Source organism: Rhinolophus sinicus, chromosome 18, assembly GCF_057876585.1.
Source record: "Rhinolophus sinicus isolate RSI-liver-muscle chromosome 18, RSI-T2T, whole genome shotgun sequence".
Lineage (NCBI taxonomy): Eukaryota > Metazoa > Chordata > Mammalia > Chiroptera > Rhinolophidae > Rhinolophus > Rhinolophus sinicus.
In genome coordinates this window covers 92,087,527-92,102,946 of record NC_142518.1, presented here as the reverse complement: position 1 = coordinate 92,102,946, position 15,420 = coordinate 92,087,527, and the positions used below count along the sequence as shown (strand labels likewise).

At 36.9% G+C, this 15,420-nt stretch overlaps 1 protein-coding gene across 4 annotated transcripts in view; it reads right to left on the bottom strand.

The window, feature by feature from the left end:
- SLC25A14 (solute carrier family 25 member 14) overlaps positions 1-15,171 on the bottom strand; it is a 33,735-nt gene extending 18,564 nt beyond the window's left edge. Inside the window, exons 1-6 of one of the 4 annotated variants that reach the window (XM_019717016.3) lie at positions 15,018-15,135; positions 14,649-14,858; positions 9,722-9,815; positions 6,475-6,622; positions 1,907-2,001; positions 120-205 (exon numbers count right to left, since the gene is read on the bottom strand). In XM_019717016.3, the coding sequence (XP_019572575.1) occupies positions 120-205; positions 1,907-2,001; positions 6,475-6,622; positions 9,722-9,815; positions 14,649-14,723 (498 nt within the window). In that variant the 5' untranslated portion in view covers positions 14,724-14,858; positions 15,018-15,135. Of the gene's footprint in view, positions 1-119; positions 206-1,906; positions 2,002-6,474; positions 6,623-8,661; positions 8,854-9,721; positions 9,816-14,648; positions 14,859-15,017 lie in introns of those variants that run through there. The other 3 variants (XM_019717017.3, XM_019717015.3, XM_074323644.2) reach the window with 3 other exon arrangements.
- Between the last annotated feature and the right edge of the window lie 249 nt (positions 15,172-15,420).

Genomic DNA, 15,420 nt, shown 5'->3' with positions numbered 1-15,420 from the left:
TGCCCAAAGTTTTACAGCTGGCAAGTGACAGAGTGGGGATCTAAACCCAAATCTGACTCAAAGTTCATGCTCTTTTCACATCACAGTGCATACATCCAACACTACCAGGCCTCTCTTACCTTTAGTACATCAGTGGGATTGGCTATAGTGGAAGATATCACTCCTGACACTACCCCACAGATCATATTAATTAGAAGAGTTTCATCTGTAAAAAGGAGCAAAAAAAGAAGGGAAGGTCTGCTTGCATTAGCTGCCAGTTTCTGAGAAAAGGGTTATCAGAGGAAGGGAACCCTAGTCAGAGAAAAGAATGTATAAATGAACTACAAAGCTTATGAAAATAAACAAATATTTCTAGATCCCAAATCAGTACTGAAACATGTAAAAATTGTAAAAAATAATTCATTATTTTTTTTTATTTCTAAAGGACACTGGAACATGTCCTACTATTCTGTTTTTTTTGCATTTGTCATTTTCATTTTATTACAGCTGACATCATACATCTCACGTCCAACTGAAACATTTTCATTCGTTTTTCTTTTTTAATAAAATTAATGTAATTTTTAAAATTTACTGATTTATTTAATTTTTCAGTTACAACTGACATTCAGTATTATTTAATATTAGTTTCAGGTGCACAGCATAGTGGTTAGACATTTATATAATTTATGCAGTGATCCCCCCAATTAATCTAGTACAGCCCTGGCCCTATATACATAGTTGTTGCAACATTATTGACTATATTTTCTATGCTGTACTTTACATACCCATGACTATTTTGTAAGTGCCAATTTGTATTTCTTTTTAAAACATTTTTATTAAATTTATTGGGTTAACAATGGTTAGTAAAATTATATAGGTTTCAAGTGTACATTTCTATATAACTACCAATACCACACATAAGTTCAGAATGCGGTATTTCCCCTTCAATCATTTCAACCATCTAAAGAAAATTATTTTTTAAGTCTTTTTTTTCTGGAGAATCATCAACTCTAAAATTTCAGTAACTGAATGTTAAAAGATAAACTCTTTGTCTAATACCAAAAATTATCTAAATATTAATTTTGACTGACCTTGATATCTACTAGCCTCTATTTATTTACAGAAGGTTCCTGTAGACAAATGTGAAAAACTAGTCATTTGAAACCAAATCCTCTCAGCTAACTAAAACAAAACAAAACAAAAACCCACAAGGGCATATTGTTTTAAAGTGAAAGTTCAATCTTCACCACACTTCCTCACCATGAAGAGCCCATGAATAGAAACTCGATAAATCCAAATGAAGAATCTGTGAAAGGAAACTACTTTAGGAAGAGAATTACTCAAAGAGGCTCCAGAAAAAAGTTGATTTAGGACAATAAAGCAATTCAAAGGACATTACAAACCAAAAGGCTCTCCAACAGTCCCCAACCATGCAACAGACCCAGGCCTGTGGTAAAATAACCATTTAGACAGCATCAGCCTGGAAATGTTGAAAGAGCAAATAGAGAGACACATGATAACACTGAATGGGGGTAAAGTGGCCATACGTACATCAGAATCTAGAATATAATAGCCTAAAATCACTCCACCTAACAAAACTTATGAAAATCAGCAGATAGAGAAGTCCTTATAGTTGAAGTCATTTTGATGAGAACAGCATTAATTTTCTGGACAAGTTTGTTATCTGCGTGATGACCACACACTTTGTTTTTCTTTGATAGGAAAAGGGACAAACTAGAAGAGCAGGTCACTCTAATACATATATCACTTCTACAAAGATTAATCCCAAGTCCTTACAAGCTCACTTTGCCCTTGCAATGACCATTACCCATTCTCAGGCATCCTGTGATAGACACTTCTTACTAAGCATGATTTCAATATTCCCTTTGAGTATTACCCCAAAAGAAAATAAGGAGTCTATACTGACCTTCTAAACGGTCTACAAATAACCTCTTCAAGCTTTGGTAAATGCCAATTTTAATGGTGCCATATGATGCCTGTCTTAGCAAGGCAGGAGCAATCCTGCCAAAAAAGAAATAAAAATGTCAGTTAAATTCAACATGCACTTGCAAATTATAATAACATATCTAGACAGTCTACTCATTTCCATTACCTACCTCATTCCACCCAACAGCAGCAGAATACACATTTTTTCAAGTACCAATTGAACATTCACTGAGATAGCATATTTGGGTCACAAAACTAACCTCAACAAATTTTTAAAAATTTAAATCTGTATGTTGCTTTGGGTAATATGGCCATTTTAACTATGTTGACTCTTCCAATCCATTAACACAGAATGTCTCTCCATTTATTTGTGTCTTCTTCAATTTCTTTTAAAAATGTCTTACAGTTTTCAGGGTATAGGTCCTTCACATCCTTGGTTAAGTTTATTCCTAGGTATTTTACTCTTTTTGTTGCAATTGCAACAAAAAAAATTGTTGGAATGTTTTTTTCTTTTTCTGAGATTTCATTGTTAGTATATATAGGTATACAATGGGTTTTTGTAGGTTGATTTTGTAGCAGGCAACTTTACTGTATTTATTTATTATTGTTTCTAATAGCTTTTTGGTGGACTACGGGAGAGACTGTGGAGAAAAAGGAACCCTCATACACTGTTGGTGGGAATGCAGATTGGTGTAGCCACTATGGAAGGCAGTGTGGAGGTTCCTCAATAAATTAAAAATAGAATTACCATGTGACCCAGCAATCCCTCTCCTGGGTATCTACCCAAAAAATCTGAAAACAATTATTCGTAAAGATTTATGTGCTCTGATGTTCACTGCAGCTTTATTTACAGTAGCCAAGACATGGAAACAACCAAAGTGTCCTTCAATAGATTATTGGACAAAAAAGATGTGGTATATATACACAATGGAATACTACTCTGCCATAATAAAAGGTGAAATACTGCCATTTGCAACAACATGGATGGATCTTGAGATTAGTATGCTAAGCGAAATAAGTCAGACAGAAAAAGTCGAGAACCATATGACTTAACTGATATGTGGGATATAAAACTGAAAACAACAAAGGAACAAGACAAACAAAGAAACAAAAACTCATAGACAGACAACAGTTCAGTGGTTACCAGAGGATAAGGGGGTGGTGGTAGATGAGGATAAATGGGGTCAAATTTACAGTGATGGAAGGAGAACTAACTCTGGGTTGCAAACACACAATGTGATATATAGATGATATATTACAGAATTGTACACTTGAAACCTATGTAATTTTACTAACCATTGTCACCCTAATGAATGTTAATTAAAATAATTAATTAATGAATTAAATCATATAGAGTATATTCTATGATCATAATGGAATTAAACTAGAAATCAATAAGGAAAATCCTCAAACACTTGGAAATTAAACAAAACACATCCAAACAACCCATGGATCACAGAAGTATCAAAGGAAACTTTAAAAATACATAGAACTGAAGTGAAATGAAAATTCAACCCATTAAAATCTGTGGGATGCAGCCAAAGCAGTGCTGTAAGGAAAATTTATAGCACAGAAATGCTTATATTACAAAAGAGGAGCAGTCTCAAATCAGTAATCTAAGTTTCTACCTCAAGAAACTAGAAAAAGAGCAAAATAAACCTAAAGTAAGCAGAAGAAAGGAAATAATAAAAGCATAAATTAATAAAATTGAAACAGGAAAATAGAGAAAAATTGATGAAATAAAAAGTCAGTTATTTTTGGAAAAAAGTCAATAAACTTGATAAAGCTCTAGCAAGGCTAACACTAATAGAGAAGACATAAGTCACCAATATCAGGAATGAAATAAAGAATAACACTACAAATTCAGCAGCCATTAAAAGGATAATAGGGGAATAATATAAGCAACTTTATGCTTATAAATTCAACAAATTGGAAAAAATGGACTAATTCCTTGAAATGCACAAACTACCAAAACTCAAGATGAAACAGATAATCTAAATAGTCTCATAACCATTAAAACTTTTAATTCATAATTTAACAATTTCCAAAAAAGAAATATCCAGGCCCAAATAATTTCACTGGGGATTTGTATCAAACATGTAAAGAATTAACACCAATATTACACAATCTCTTCCAGAAAACAGAAGGGGGAATGCTCCCCAACTAATTTTTTGAGACTAGTATTGCCCTGACATCAAAAACTGTACAAAAGAGGGAAAAGTATAGGTCAATATCACTCATGAACTTAGATGCAAAAATCCTTAACAAAATATTAGCAAATTGAATCCAGCAATGAAAAATATGCATAAACCCACCATTACACACATCAAAGAGATTTTTTTTTATTGAAGTTTATTGGGGGTGACAATTGTTAATAAAGTTACATTGATTTCAGGTGTACAATTCTGTAATATATCATCTATGTATCACACTGTGTGTTCACTACCCAGAGTCAGTTCTACTTCCATCACCATATATTTGACACTTTTTACCCTCATGTACCACCCCCTTATCCCCCCAACCCTCTGGTAGCCATTAAACTATTGTCTGTGTCTATGAGTTTTTGCTTCTTCATTTGTTTGTCTTGTTCCATTGTTGTTTTCAATTTTATATACTACATATCAGTGAAAGCATATGGTTCTCAACTTTCTATCTGACTTATTTCGCTTAGCATTATAATCTCAAGACCCATCCATGTTGTCACAAATGGTTCTGTTTCATCTTTTCTTATGGCAGAAACATAGGTGCTAAACTTATGGAAATTGGGTTCAAAGAGGATATTATGAATTTGACCCCAAAGGCAAGGGAAGTAAAAACTGAAATAAATGAATGGGACTATATCAAACTTAAGAAGCTTCTGCAGAACAAAAGAAATCACTGACAAAACAAAGCAGCAACCAACCAAATGGGAGAAGATTTTGGCAAACAACACCTCCGATAAGGGGCTAATATCCAAAATATATAGGAACTCATACAACTCAACAACAAAAAGACAAACAATCCAATTAAAAATGGGCAGAAGACCTGAACAGACTTTTCTCCAAAGAGGACATACAAATGGCCAATAGACATATGAAAAGATGCTCAATATCACTAATCATGTGTGAAATGCAAATAAAAACCACAATGAGGTATCACCTCATACAAGTTAGAATGGCTATCATCAACAAGACAAATAATAACAAGTGTTGGAGAGGCTGTGGAGAAAAAGGAACCCTCATACACTGTTCGTGGGAATGCAGACTGGTGCACCCGTTATGGAAGGCAGTGTGGAGGTTCCTCAAAAAAATTAAGAGTAGAATTACCATATGACCCAGCAATCCCTCTCTTCGGTATCTACCCAAAAAATCTGAAAACATTTATCGGTAAAGATATATGTGCTCCGATGTTCACTGCAGCCTAACTTACAGCGGCAAGACATGGAAACAACCAAAGTGTCCTTCAATAGATGACTGGACAAAGTGATTACTTTAAAACTCAACCTTACTTCCTAACAGCTGCAGACACATCTTTCATTCTTTCAAGAAGGAGGTACTAGAGCCAAGATTTCACCCTACTTAAGTTTTGCTTATAAACTAGAGACATTCTCACTCATACATCCCTTGAGATTCTACCAAATTGCAGAACTATACTTTAGTAGTTATAAATAGAAAGACAGCAGAAGCTCAGCTACCATGTTTCCCTGAAAATAAGACCTAACCGGAAAATAAGCCCTAGCATGATTTTTCAGGATGACATCCCCTGAACATAAGCCCTACTGCGTCTTTTAGAGCAAAACTTAATATAAGACCCAGTCTTATTTTCAGGGAAACACGGTAGTTATGATCAGAAATGATGACTAAATATGCATATTTCTGACTTTATTGTTTGCTATCAGAAAAAAATAATCTTGTGATTATCCATGCTGATGAAAGAACAATTATGTATTATTTGATTTTTCCCCAAGAAAATTATCTTTGAAATTATGTCTAACATAGGATAATAATAAAATTGATATCCATTCTCTGAGCAATAAGCTGGTACCCCAGACACAGGAGTAGCCTAGGAAATTGGCAGTAGACAAACTGGACAATAAACCACAAACTTATGGGTAATCAAAAGTTGACAAAAAAACCACAAACAAACAAATGGATCTTCCTCTCTCTCATTCTGCATTTTATGTTTAAATACACAGAAGAGTATTTCTTTAAAGAGGAAAATTTTAAAAGCAGTCAGTACTTGGCAACTCAGAAAAATGTCACAGAAATATATACAGTGAACTGGTGCTGCTATTCAGTGACTATCAATGACTCTCAGAAAAATAGGAGAAAGCCAATGCTGCAATGAGATATCCATTTTAAAATGTATCACTTATAGTGCAACACACTTATAAATGAATACAAAATCCAAAGCTCAAGGCTTACAAGCAAGTAAAATATAAACCGGTACATCAGTATCAAATTACAAGTTGAAATAAATATGAAGGGCACAATCTATCAGACAGGTGAAATACACGGCTTCTTTAAAAAGTGTTTCTATTCATGATATAAGGAAAGAATCCAGTCTTACCCTGAATATAGACCCAATACACCTTCTTCTTTATAGATCCTGAACAAGGCATGAAACATTCCTCGGTATTTTATCTCTTTGAAGCGGACATCAATGCTTTGGCCTTGAACCTGAAGTCGTGTTTTGGTTAGGTCCACAGGGAAAGTTCCTATGAAGGAAAAACTCATTTATAAGTTTTTCCAAGAAATCAGTGAAATGTTGGGTGAATTTATGCTAATTTTTAATTTATGATAATTATACTAATCTTTAATTTATGATAATTTTTAAAACATAAGACAAACTTCTTTTTATAACTACAGACAGAAGATCTCTACTAGAATACCACTATCAGAGAACAAGAATTATATGTGGTAAAGTGAAATGTACTACCGTATTTTACCTTGTATAATGTGCACTTCTTTTGCCCAAATATGTGAAGGAAAAACAAGGATGCACATTATACACGGGTAGTACTAATTCTGTATTTATACAAATGTTTTCAATTCTTTTATTTATGTTTATGAGTTAAAAGTGTAACTCTAAAAATCAATAACGATATCCGTATGCAAAATAATACCCTGCAGTATAATAATCGGTTTTATTGAACTTAAGACGAACTTGCAACAACGAAGAATTCTTGGCCTTCTATGATGTGTAAATACTGTAAATTTGTTACCGGCACATAAAATTTCTTATAACTTGTTTCTGTTCTTGTGTTTTGTAATTATCTGTTACATAAAATTTATTGTACCATGTTAAAAAATAAATGCTAAAATTCCTTTATAATACAAAAAACACACCTAAATGTAAATAAATAAAAATTTGAATTGGCCGGCCCAGTGGCTCAGGTGGTTGGAGCTCCATGCTCCTAACTTCGAAGGCTGCCGGTTAGATTCCCACACGAGCCAGTGGGCTCTCAACCACAAGGTTGCTGGTTCAATTCCTCGAGTCCCGCAAGGGATGGTGGGCAGCGCCCCCTGCAACTAAGATTGAACATGGCACCTTGAGCTGAGCTGCCTCCCGGATGGCTCCGTGGATTGGAGTGCGGGCTCTCAACCACAAGGTTGCCGGTTCAATTCCTTGAGTCCCGCAAGGGATGGTGGGCAGCGCCCCCTGCAACTAAGATTGAACACGGCACCTTGAGCTGAGCTACCGCTGAGCTCCTGGATGGCTCAGTTGGTTGGAGCACATCCTCTCAACCACAAGGTTGCTGGTTTGACTCCCGCAAGGGATGGTGGGCTGTGCCCCCTGCAACTAGCAACGGCAAGTGAGTCTGAAGCTGAGCTGCTCCCTCCACAACTAAGACTGAAAGGACAACAACTTGAAGCTGAACAGCACCCTCCACAACTAAGATTGAAAGGACAACAACTTGATTTGAAAAAAAAGTTCTGGAAGTACACACTGTTCCCCAATAAAGTCCTGTTCCCCTTCCCCAATAAAATCTAAAAAAAATTGAATTAAACAATTAAAATGAAAGATCTTTTTCCCTGGAAGTGTGGGCCAAAAACGTTGGGTGTGCATTATACACGGGAGCACATTATACACAGCAAAATATGGTATTCTATATATAGGCAGCAGGATTTGGTCCACAATATAACTGAAACTGTGATATAATACAAAAATTTAAGATGGTCCTAATATACAAAGTAATGTAAGTGCAAAATAATTTAAATGTTTAAATTTCATCTGTTACATACAATCTGGCATTTATTTCTGCCTCTTCCTTCTGCCTCCCCTTCCACCTCGCCTCCCCATTTCTCCCTCATAAAATCTCCCCAAATTTTCAAAGAAAATAGGAAAGCATGGAATTGCTGCTCCATATACTCTCATATACTATTACAAAGCTTTTTGTTGTTGTTTTTTTCCTTTACCTGTTTACAAGAAACAAACAGTTCCCTAATATTATCAAAGATAATGGTAAAGTCCTACATGGCCTACTCATCCTAGTTGCTTAGGTAACTCAGGACTAATAGCAGAATAGTGCTTGGGGGGAAATTTCTTTAACCAACCTTAGCTTTCTTTTGTTATGTCAACACAGAGAAGTGGTAATTACATTGACAAAATATATTTCAAGGAATTTTTCAAGGTCTAAAACTAACAAGGTGATTATGTAGCTCTGGTCACTGATGACCCTGATATCACAACACTAGTACATACGAGGTCCGACAATTAAGTTTCCGAATTCATTCTAGAAAAAGTGCTACATACCTCATTGCTGAATATTACTATGGTCACCATCTAAGTACTCCCCTTGGGAAGCTATGCACTAATGCCAGCGCCTAGTCCACCCTTCAAAGCAATTCTTGAACTCTTTTCTGGAATGGCCATCAGAGCTGTCATCGTATTACCCTTGATGTCTTGAATGTCATCCAAATGTCTTCCTTTTAATATTTCCTTTATCTTTGGATAAAGAAAGAAGTCATTGGGAGCCAGATCAGGTGAGTACGGAGGGTGTTCCAATACAGTTATTTGTTTACTAGCTAAGAACTCGCTCACAGACAGTGCTGTGTGAGTTGCTGCATTGTCGTGATGCAAGAGCCATGAATTGTTGGCGAAAAGTTCAGGTCATCTAACTTTTCCACACAGCCTTTACAGCACTTCCAAATAGTAAACTTGGTTAACTATATGTCCAGTTGGTACAAATTCATAATGAATCATCCCTCTGATATCAAAAAAGGTTAGCAACATCATTGCAGCAAGTTTGCGAACTTAATTGTAAGACCTCATATGCCTAAAAAGTCAACAAAGATTAGTGGATTCTAGTCACTTACTTAGTTTAGGAAAGAGAACATTTGGAAGATGAAAAAAATACATAATCTAAAAATATTTCAAAATTAAAATAGAGAAGAATCTTTTGATCTTGTGAGTCAACTTTCTTCTAAAATGGGACAGATATTGGACACGTATTATAAACTAATAAAGTTACAAACAACTTAGCATAAAGGAAAGACCATTAGTACAGGAATATAGCAGAAACCCCTATTTTATCCAACTCCCTCTATACTTTCACGTATATTAAGCCTAGCAAATTAACAAATCATTAAACTATCAAAAAAAAAAACATCCTAAGTTTGACTTTTCTTAACTTCACTTTCCATACCACTAGTTCTTTCTCAGAAAATATTACTTGATGGCTTTGAGACAATAGTTTTTAAAACAAATAGGGCATTTCTTTTTACTTTTTCTCTAGTTTCCACCAAAAATAACTGTCACCATAAGCTACCATGAATACCATCAGAAGCAGATTTGTCAGTTTTCACATTCTTACCAAACTCAGCAACGATAGAGGCAAGGCCGCCATATACAAAGGGTTTCCAATTCAGACCAGACATCTCATGGCTTACAGTGGCACTTTTCTGGTGCTAAAAATAAACATCAATCAGAACAAGGCACAAGAGTAAGGAGCACTTGTTAGTGTCTGATCACATAATTTATGTCAACAAAATTGGCAAATAAAACAGACACAGAGGAAAAGCCCTATCAAGTGGAATGACACAAAATGGGGGATCCTGTTTTATGCAATGGAGGATTATGTGTTCTTTACTGCCATTCTGTAGGGGTAAGCATGTGATTCACTCAAAGATCAACTTGAGCCCTTCATTCTCTCTAGTTTCTTTAATGTTATCCCCATTCCCACCCAAAGAAGAGGTATCAATCCATCCAGCACACCCAATTTAGACACTCAACTCGACAATTACAAGTGAAGGAACCTGGAATTCAAATTATATAGGCTGAGGCATCTCATAAAAGCAGTTCATGGTATTCAGTCAGCTTGACTCAGGTGCAAAGCACAAGCTAACACCACTACACTCTCATATTCTTAGCCCTCTCATCTCTCTACTAAACTTTAAGGTTTTAGTTCGTCTAGCTACTTCAAGCATACACAACTTCCCCCAGTAGGCCCAGGCTGAGCTAAGCACCTTTTCACTTTCCTTCTGGTTCCCAGAGGAATGAGCAATATGAATGATGTCTCTCTTCTCTGTGACATTTAACAACCATACATCCAGTGCATTTCCTTTTCCCTGGCTTTTTAAAACACATATATGCAAACACTGTTTTTCTTTGAAGTTCAGGTTCTTTAACACTGTATTCTACCCTCCACCTTCCTTTCCTCCTTTCTCATACCACTCCCATTAGACCTGTCATCTTCAATCTTTACAGCTTTTTTTCCCTGCCACTCTCAGCTATTTCCCTTTTGGATTTTTTCCCCCACAGCTCTTCCCTTGAGATCAATGGTTTTCAAATTTTAATGTGCAACAGAATCATCTAGAAGGTGGGTTAAAACATAGATTGCTGGGCCTCACCCTCAGAGTTTCTGATTGGTAATCTGGATCTGGCCTGAGAATTTGCAAGTTTCCAAATAATGCTGATGCTTCTATACTTTAAGAACTACTGCTCTAAGCATCACCTACTAAATGCTGGTCCAGCTAGAAGTAATCTCTTTTCTTAGGATAAATGCTCACGTTTCTTTTAAGTATTCCTTTTTCAGAGCTTCACAGAATGTATATTATTGATTTTCAAAAGTAACTTCAAGTAGTTTATGGTCAGGAATGAAGACTCTGAAGTCAGACCACCTAGGTTCAAATCCTGACACCAGTTATACATTCTGTAACCTTGGGAAAGTTACTTAACTACTCTATGCCTGGGTTTTCTGAACTGTAAAATAGGAATAATAAAAAATACTATATTACAGGGTTGTTCTGAAAATTAAATAATACATGTAAAACTCCTAGAAAAGTACTTGGCACCTAGGTAAACAATTATTAGCTATTATCATTACATTTTGAAAGGTACTCAAACATACATTTTAACAGACTGCCCACCTCCCCCATTGCACAATCTGGGGTTAGCACCACTGAGTCACAGTCTCTTTTTAGGGGAGACAAGGTTCTGCTTTGTTTCCACTTAAGGAATTCTCTGTAACTAAGCACAGACTAACAGTTTTCCAGAGAGGATAGCAAACTACAGACAAATGTTTTAGTCAGAGGTCACAGAAATAATTACAGAAATTTCCTTTCAAGCATAATGTGATCATCCAGTTCATCTGACATACAGAATCTTGAATAGATAACTCTTTTGGAGGAAAGCTGTTGAAAGGAATTCTAAATAGCAAAGTAGGGATAGGCACTTCACATAGCTGCACCTTAAAATAAGAGTCTTGAGTTCTAAATATTATCAATATTTTTAGCTATGCACACATTTTAATATTGTAATTGATAGCAAAACATGACACATAAAGTGAGAGGGTAGGCATGGAAAAGCAAGGACCATGGTACATATCCTCTCTGAATTTGTGGGGGGAAATGCCCTTTCCATTGACCAATGTAGAGATTCCCCAAAACAATCAAACATTTCAAATGGCTGTTGTGCTTCTCTCCAAAGCTTTCTCTTACAACTTCTTTCAACTCTTCTCATTACAGAGAAAGCCTCTAGCAGAATTTTACTACCTGCTACTCAGCCTTTTAATAGGAAGATGTGCTCAATGTTCAGGGAGCAATAATAAATCAGGTAAAGGCGGAGGGTAGAGCCATAGCAGGAAGCAGAAAGACCAGTCACTGAATCTTAAATCAGATAGCCCAGTGGTTCCTTGATGAAGTTTTCAAAATTCTGAGGTGAAATTAACAAAATAAGGGCACCTAGTCCCTTTTTTCACCCAAATATATTTAACTTAAAGGACTATATGTTCTTCCAACTCCTGGAACATTTTTCTTATCACCTTTCTTGTATGAAATGATAATAGTAGTAGTTTATTTTGTTTAGTGTCTCTACTTGGCAAAATAAGACTGGCTACCCTAATTTGTGCCTCCTCTCCACACTCTTATTTAAATTTTATTGGTCCATGAAATCCAAAAGTCTGGAAACCACTGGCCAAATTCAACACTGTTACCACTGCCACCTCCCCACACACATCTATCTGATAGTGAAATCCCTTTCCCTCCAATGCTAAGAAAGAATCTTGTTATGAAGAAGTCCTGAGTAGGTCTGATTAGGTCTGATTTTAGACATTCCTTCCTCCTACTGAGCCAAAAATATGACTTCCTGAGGTTTTCACCCAGTTTTTGGAGATAATATTGAACAAATTTACTCTTTTTCCCTAGAAGAGTCTTTCAAATATTTAAAGACATATCTTACATCTTATCTCTCTCAGGATAAATAACCACAATCACTTTCATCATTCTTATATTTCAATTATTAACAGTTGAAAATTGCGGTCACTTTTGTGGGGGCTACATAACACTACTGAATCATTAAAATGTCAGCTAAAACCTCCAAGTCTTTTACATAAAGGCTGTACACATGCACGCATATTATGTCATACCTATTCTACAGTTGTGCAATGTTTTCTGAACCTTCATTTATCCCTTCTACATCTTAATCTCAGGCGTACAAATGACTACAATGAGGTTTATCTTCTAGTTGTCCCCATGTTATTTTCTCTCTTAACTAGGTATGATCCCTGAAGGCAGACACCACGTCTCACAGTCCTTTTTATAACACCTAGAATAGCTTCCACAGGATTGGGTACACGTCCATTAAATACGTGATTGGCTCCAGTGTGATGTCCTTTATTTATGTATGCAGCCTGTATGTAAAAGATTACAGGAGAAATGAATGTTAAGTTGCTGGACCTGACCAATACTATATGCTCTGTACACAACACTTTGCTGATCCTCAGAGATTCTTGGTCTACTAATTCTCTTTCCTCACTTTTGTTGCAGAGAATTACTTGTGTAAAATAACCCAAGCACTCTAAAAATGATTTTGAATTGTGGGTGCTATCCCCAGATATGAATAAAAGTTAAGAAGTCATACCTGAGTTAAAATAGAAATATAGTACCTTAAATATTTTTATTGTATAAAAAAGCCAATGTAAAATGTCTTCAAACTGCAGACATGTATTCTGAAGTCTAAGGAAAATTTGATAGCCTAAAGACTTAGAAGAGTGTCTTAGAATACAAGTTACATAGCCCTACACTATTCCAAATATCTGACCAGAAAAACCTAGGTGTCTTTCTTGCTTTTTCCTTTAAGAGTAGGTATTAGAGATTCTCAGATTCAGGAGATAATGATGGAGACTCAAGCAAATATTTATGGAAGGTATATTAAATGCCCAAACCCATAATGTGCTATGGTCTAAAAATCACGTTTAAAAATAATAATAATAAAACAGAACAAATGTTCTAACACCATGACAATATTTATCATTCAACTTATCTTTCCTGGATAATCAAGGAGACTAAGGTGGGGATAAAAGTTCTACAAAATACAGTACTTGCCTCTCAAGAGCTTATAATCTGGTGGAAGAAATCAGAGTAGTTCATTAGAGAAAAATTAAGTGCTAAACTATATAATACATACTATAAGGAGAAGCATGGAAAATGAGAAAATCAGCATGGGCTTGAATAATTTGGAAAGGTTCATGAAGGTGAGAGAATTTAAAATGGGCCTTGACAGAGGGCAAGTAGAATCTGGATAGGTATAGGTAAAGGGAAAAGGCAGGAGGAGGAAAACAGGATGAATAGAGACACAAATATGGGGAAAAGCACAGCATGTGGAGGCAGGCATCAGTATGGTTTGTTCTGAGAAGAGTGCAACCTAACTGGAACAGAAAATTCCCTTATCCGATTGAAACAATATCAGTCAAGAAATATAAGGACTGTTCACGCTGAAAGGCTTGAAACCAAAGTATGTATGGTGGGGTGTAAGGGATTACCGTAAGTTTCTGAACAGGGAACTGACTTGAGGATATCCATATTTTAGTTAGCCTACCAGGGCTGCAGCAAACAGTGATTACAAATGAAAGAGGAAGGGAAACTAGCTTAGGCTAGTGTGAAGTTAAGCAGACAGATGTTTGTTGGCAGTGAGGTTAGAGATACACTCCTAAAATGGAGACACAAAGGAACTTGATGATGTAGGGAATGAAGGCGAAGGAAGAGTTCATAATAACTCTAAGCATCCCTAGCCTGGAAAAAAACAAGAAAACACTGACAGAAAACTACAAATATCCTAGCTGTTACTTTGTCTGAGAAACTACCTCGTGTTGATAAAGGCTGTCATCTCAATTAGTTAGCTGAACTGCATTTTAATAGATGCCTTTAATGCTGTGACCTCAAGGAGTGGCAGGGGCTAGAAATTCAAGGGGAGCATCTTTCAACAGCATCCCTCACACTAATACAATGGAGGTGTTTGCTTACTCCGCTTACAATCACGGCCGCCGTTGCAAACTTCACCCTTAGAAAAATTAGGATTATTCCGGGAAAGATACCCATTCACCCTCTGGGTAGCAGGATCTTGCCAGTTCCTCAGCTGTCAGAACGAGTTCGTGGAGAGAAAGGAGGCGCCTGAAGGAGGCGGCCTCCCAGGGGAATCGAGGAAGCAGGGTTCAATCGAAGAAGTAAAACCACCTATGCCAGAAGAGTGAAAGACAAGGAAGGGACTCGGCTGAGGGGAGAGAGAAAGACCAAAGGACCGTTAAGCCCCTCCCAGGCCGGGAACCGGGCCAGCCCGGCCCCGCGCGGCCCAACCCCGCTCCCCAGACTGGAAGTTAAGGAGCACCCCCTCACCTGCTCGGGCCCATCGGACGACTGGGAAGCCAAGGCTCCCACAATCGGAAAAGCCACCGCATCGCCAACCCGGAAGCATTGAAACCAACGGAAGTAACCACGTTGTTGCCTCAGCAACGGTGGCGCAGGCATTGCAACTCCGCCTCCTCCAAGCCTTAAAAAGAAGGCGCGAAATAGAAGGCGGAAACGATACGGGTCTTAACAGAGGAGTCGGGCAGGCGGCACGCTTAAAGGCCCAAAGAACCAACCTTACTTTCAGAAGGGAGGTGTCAGGAGAGGAAGGAAAAGTATGAGAACTTGGCAGCTTCTGCAGTTAACATCCTTTGCCAGGGGGAGCAAAGATGTCTCCTCGTCACTGCGTTACTACTCACCTCGCGCGAACTAGGCCAGGAAAGGAGGGGCG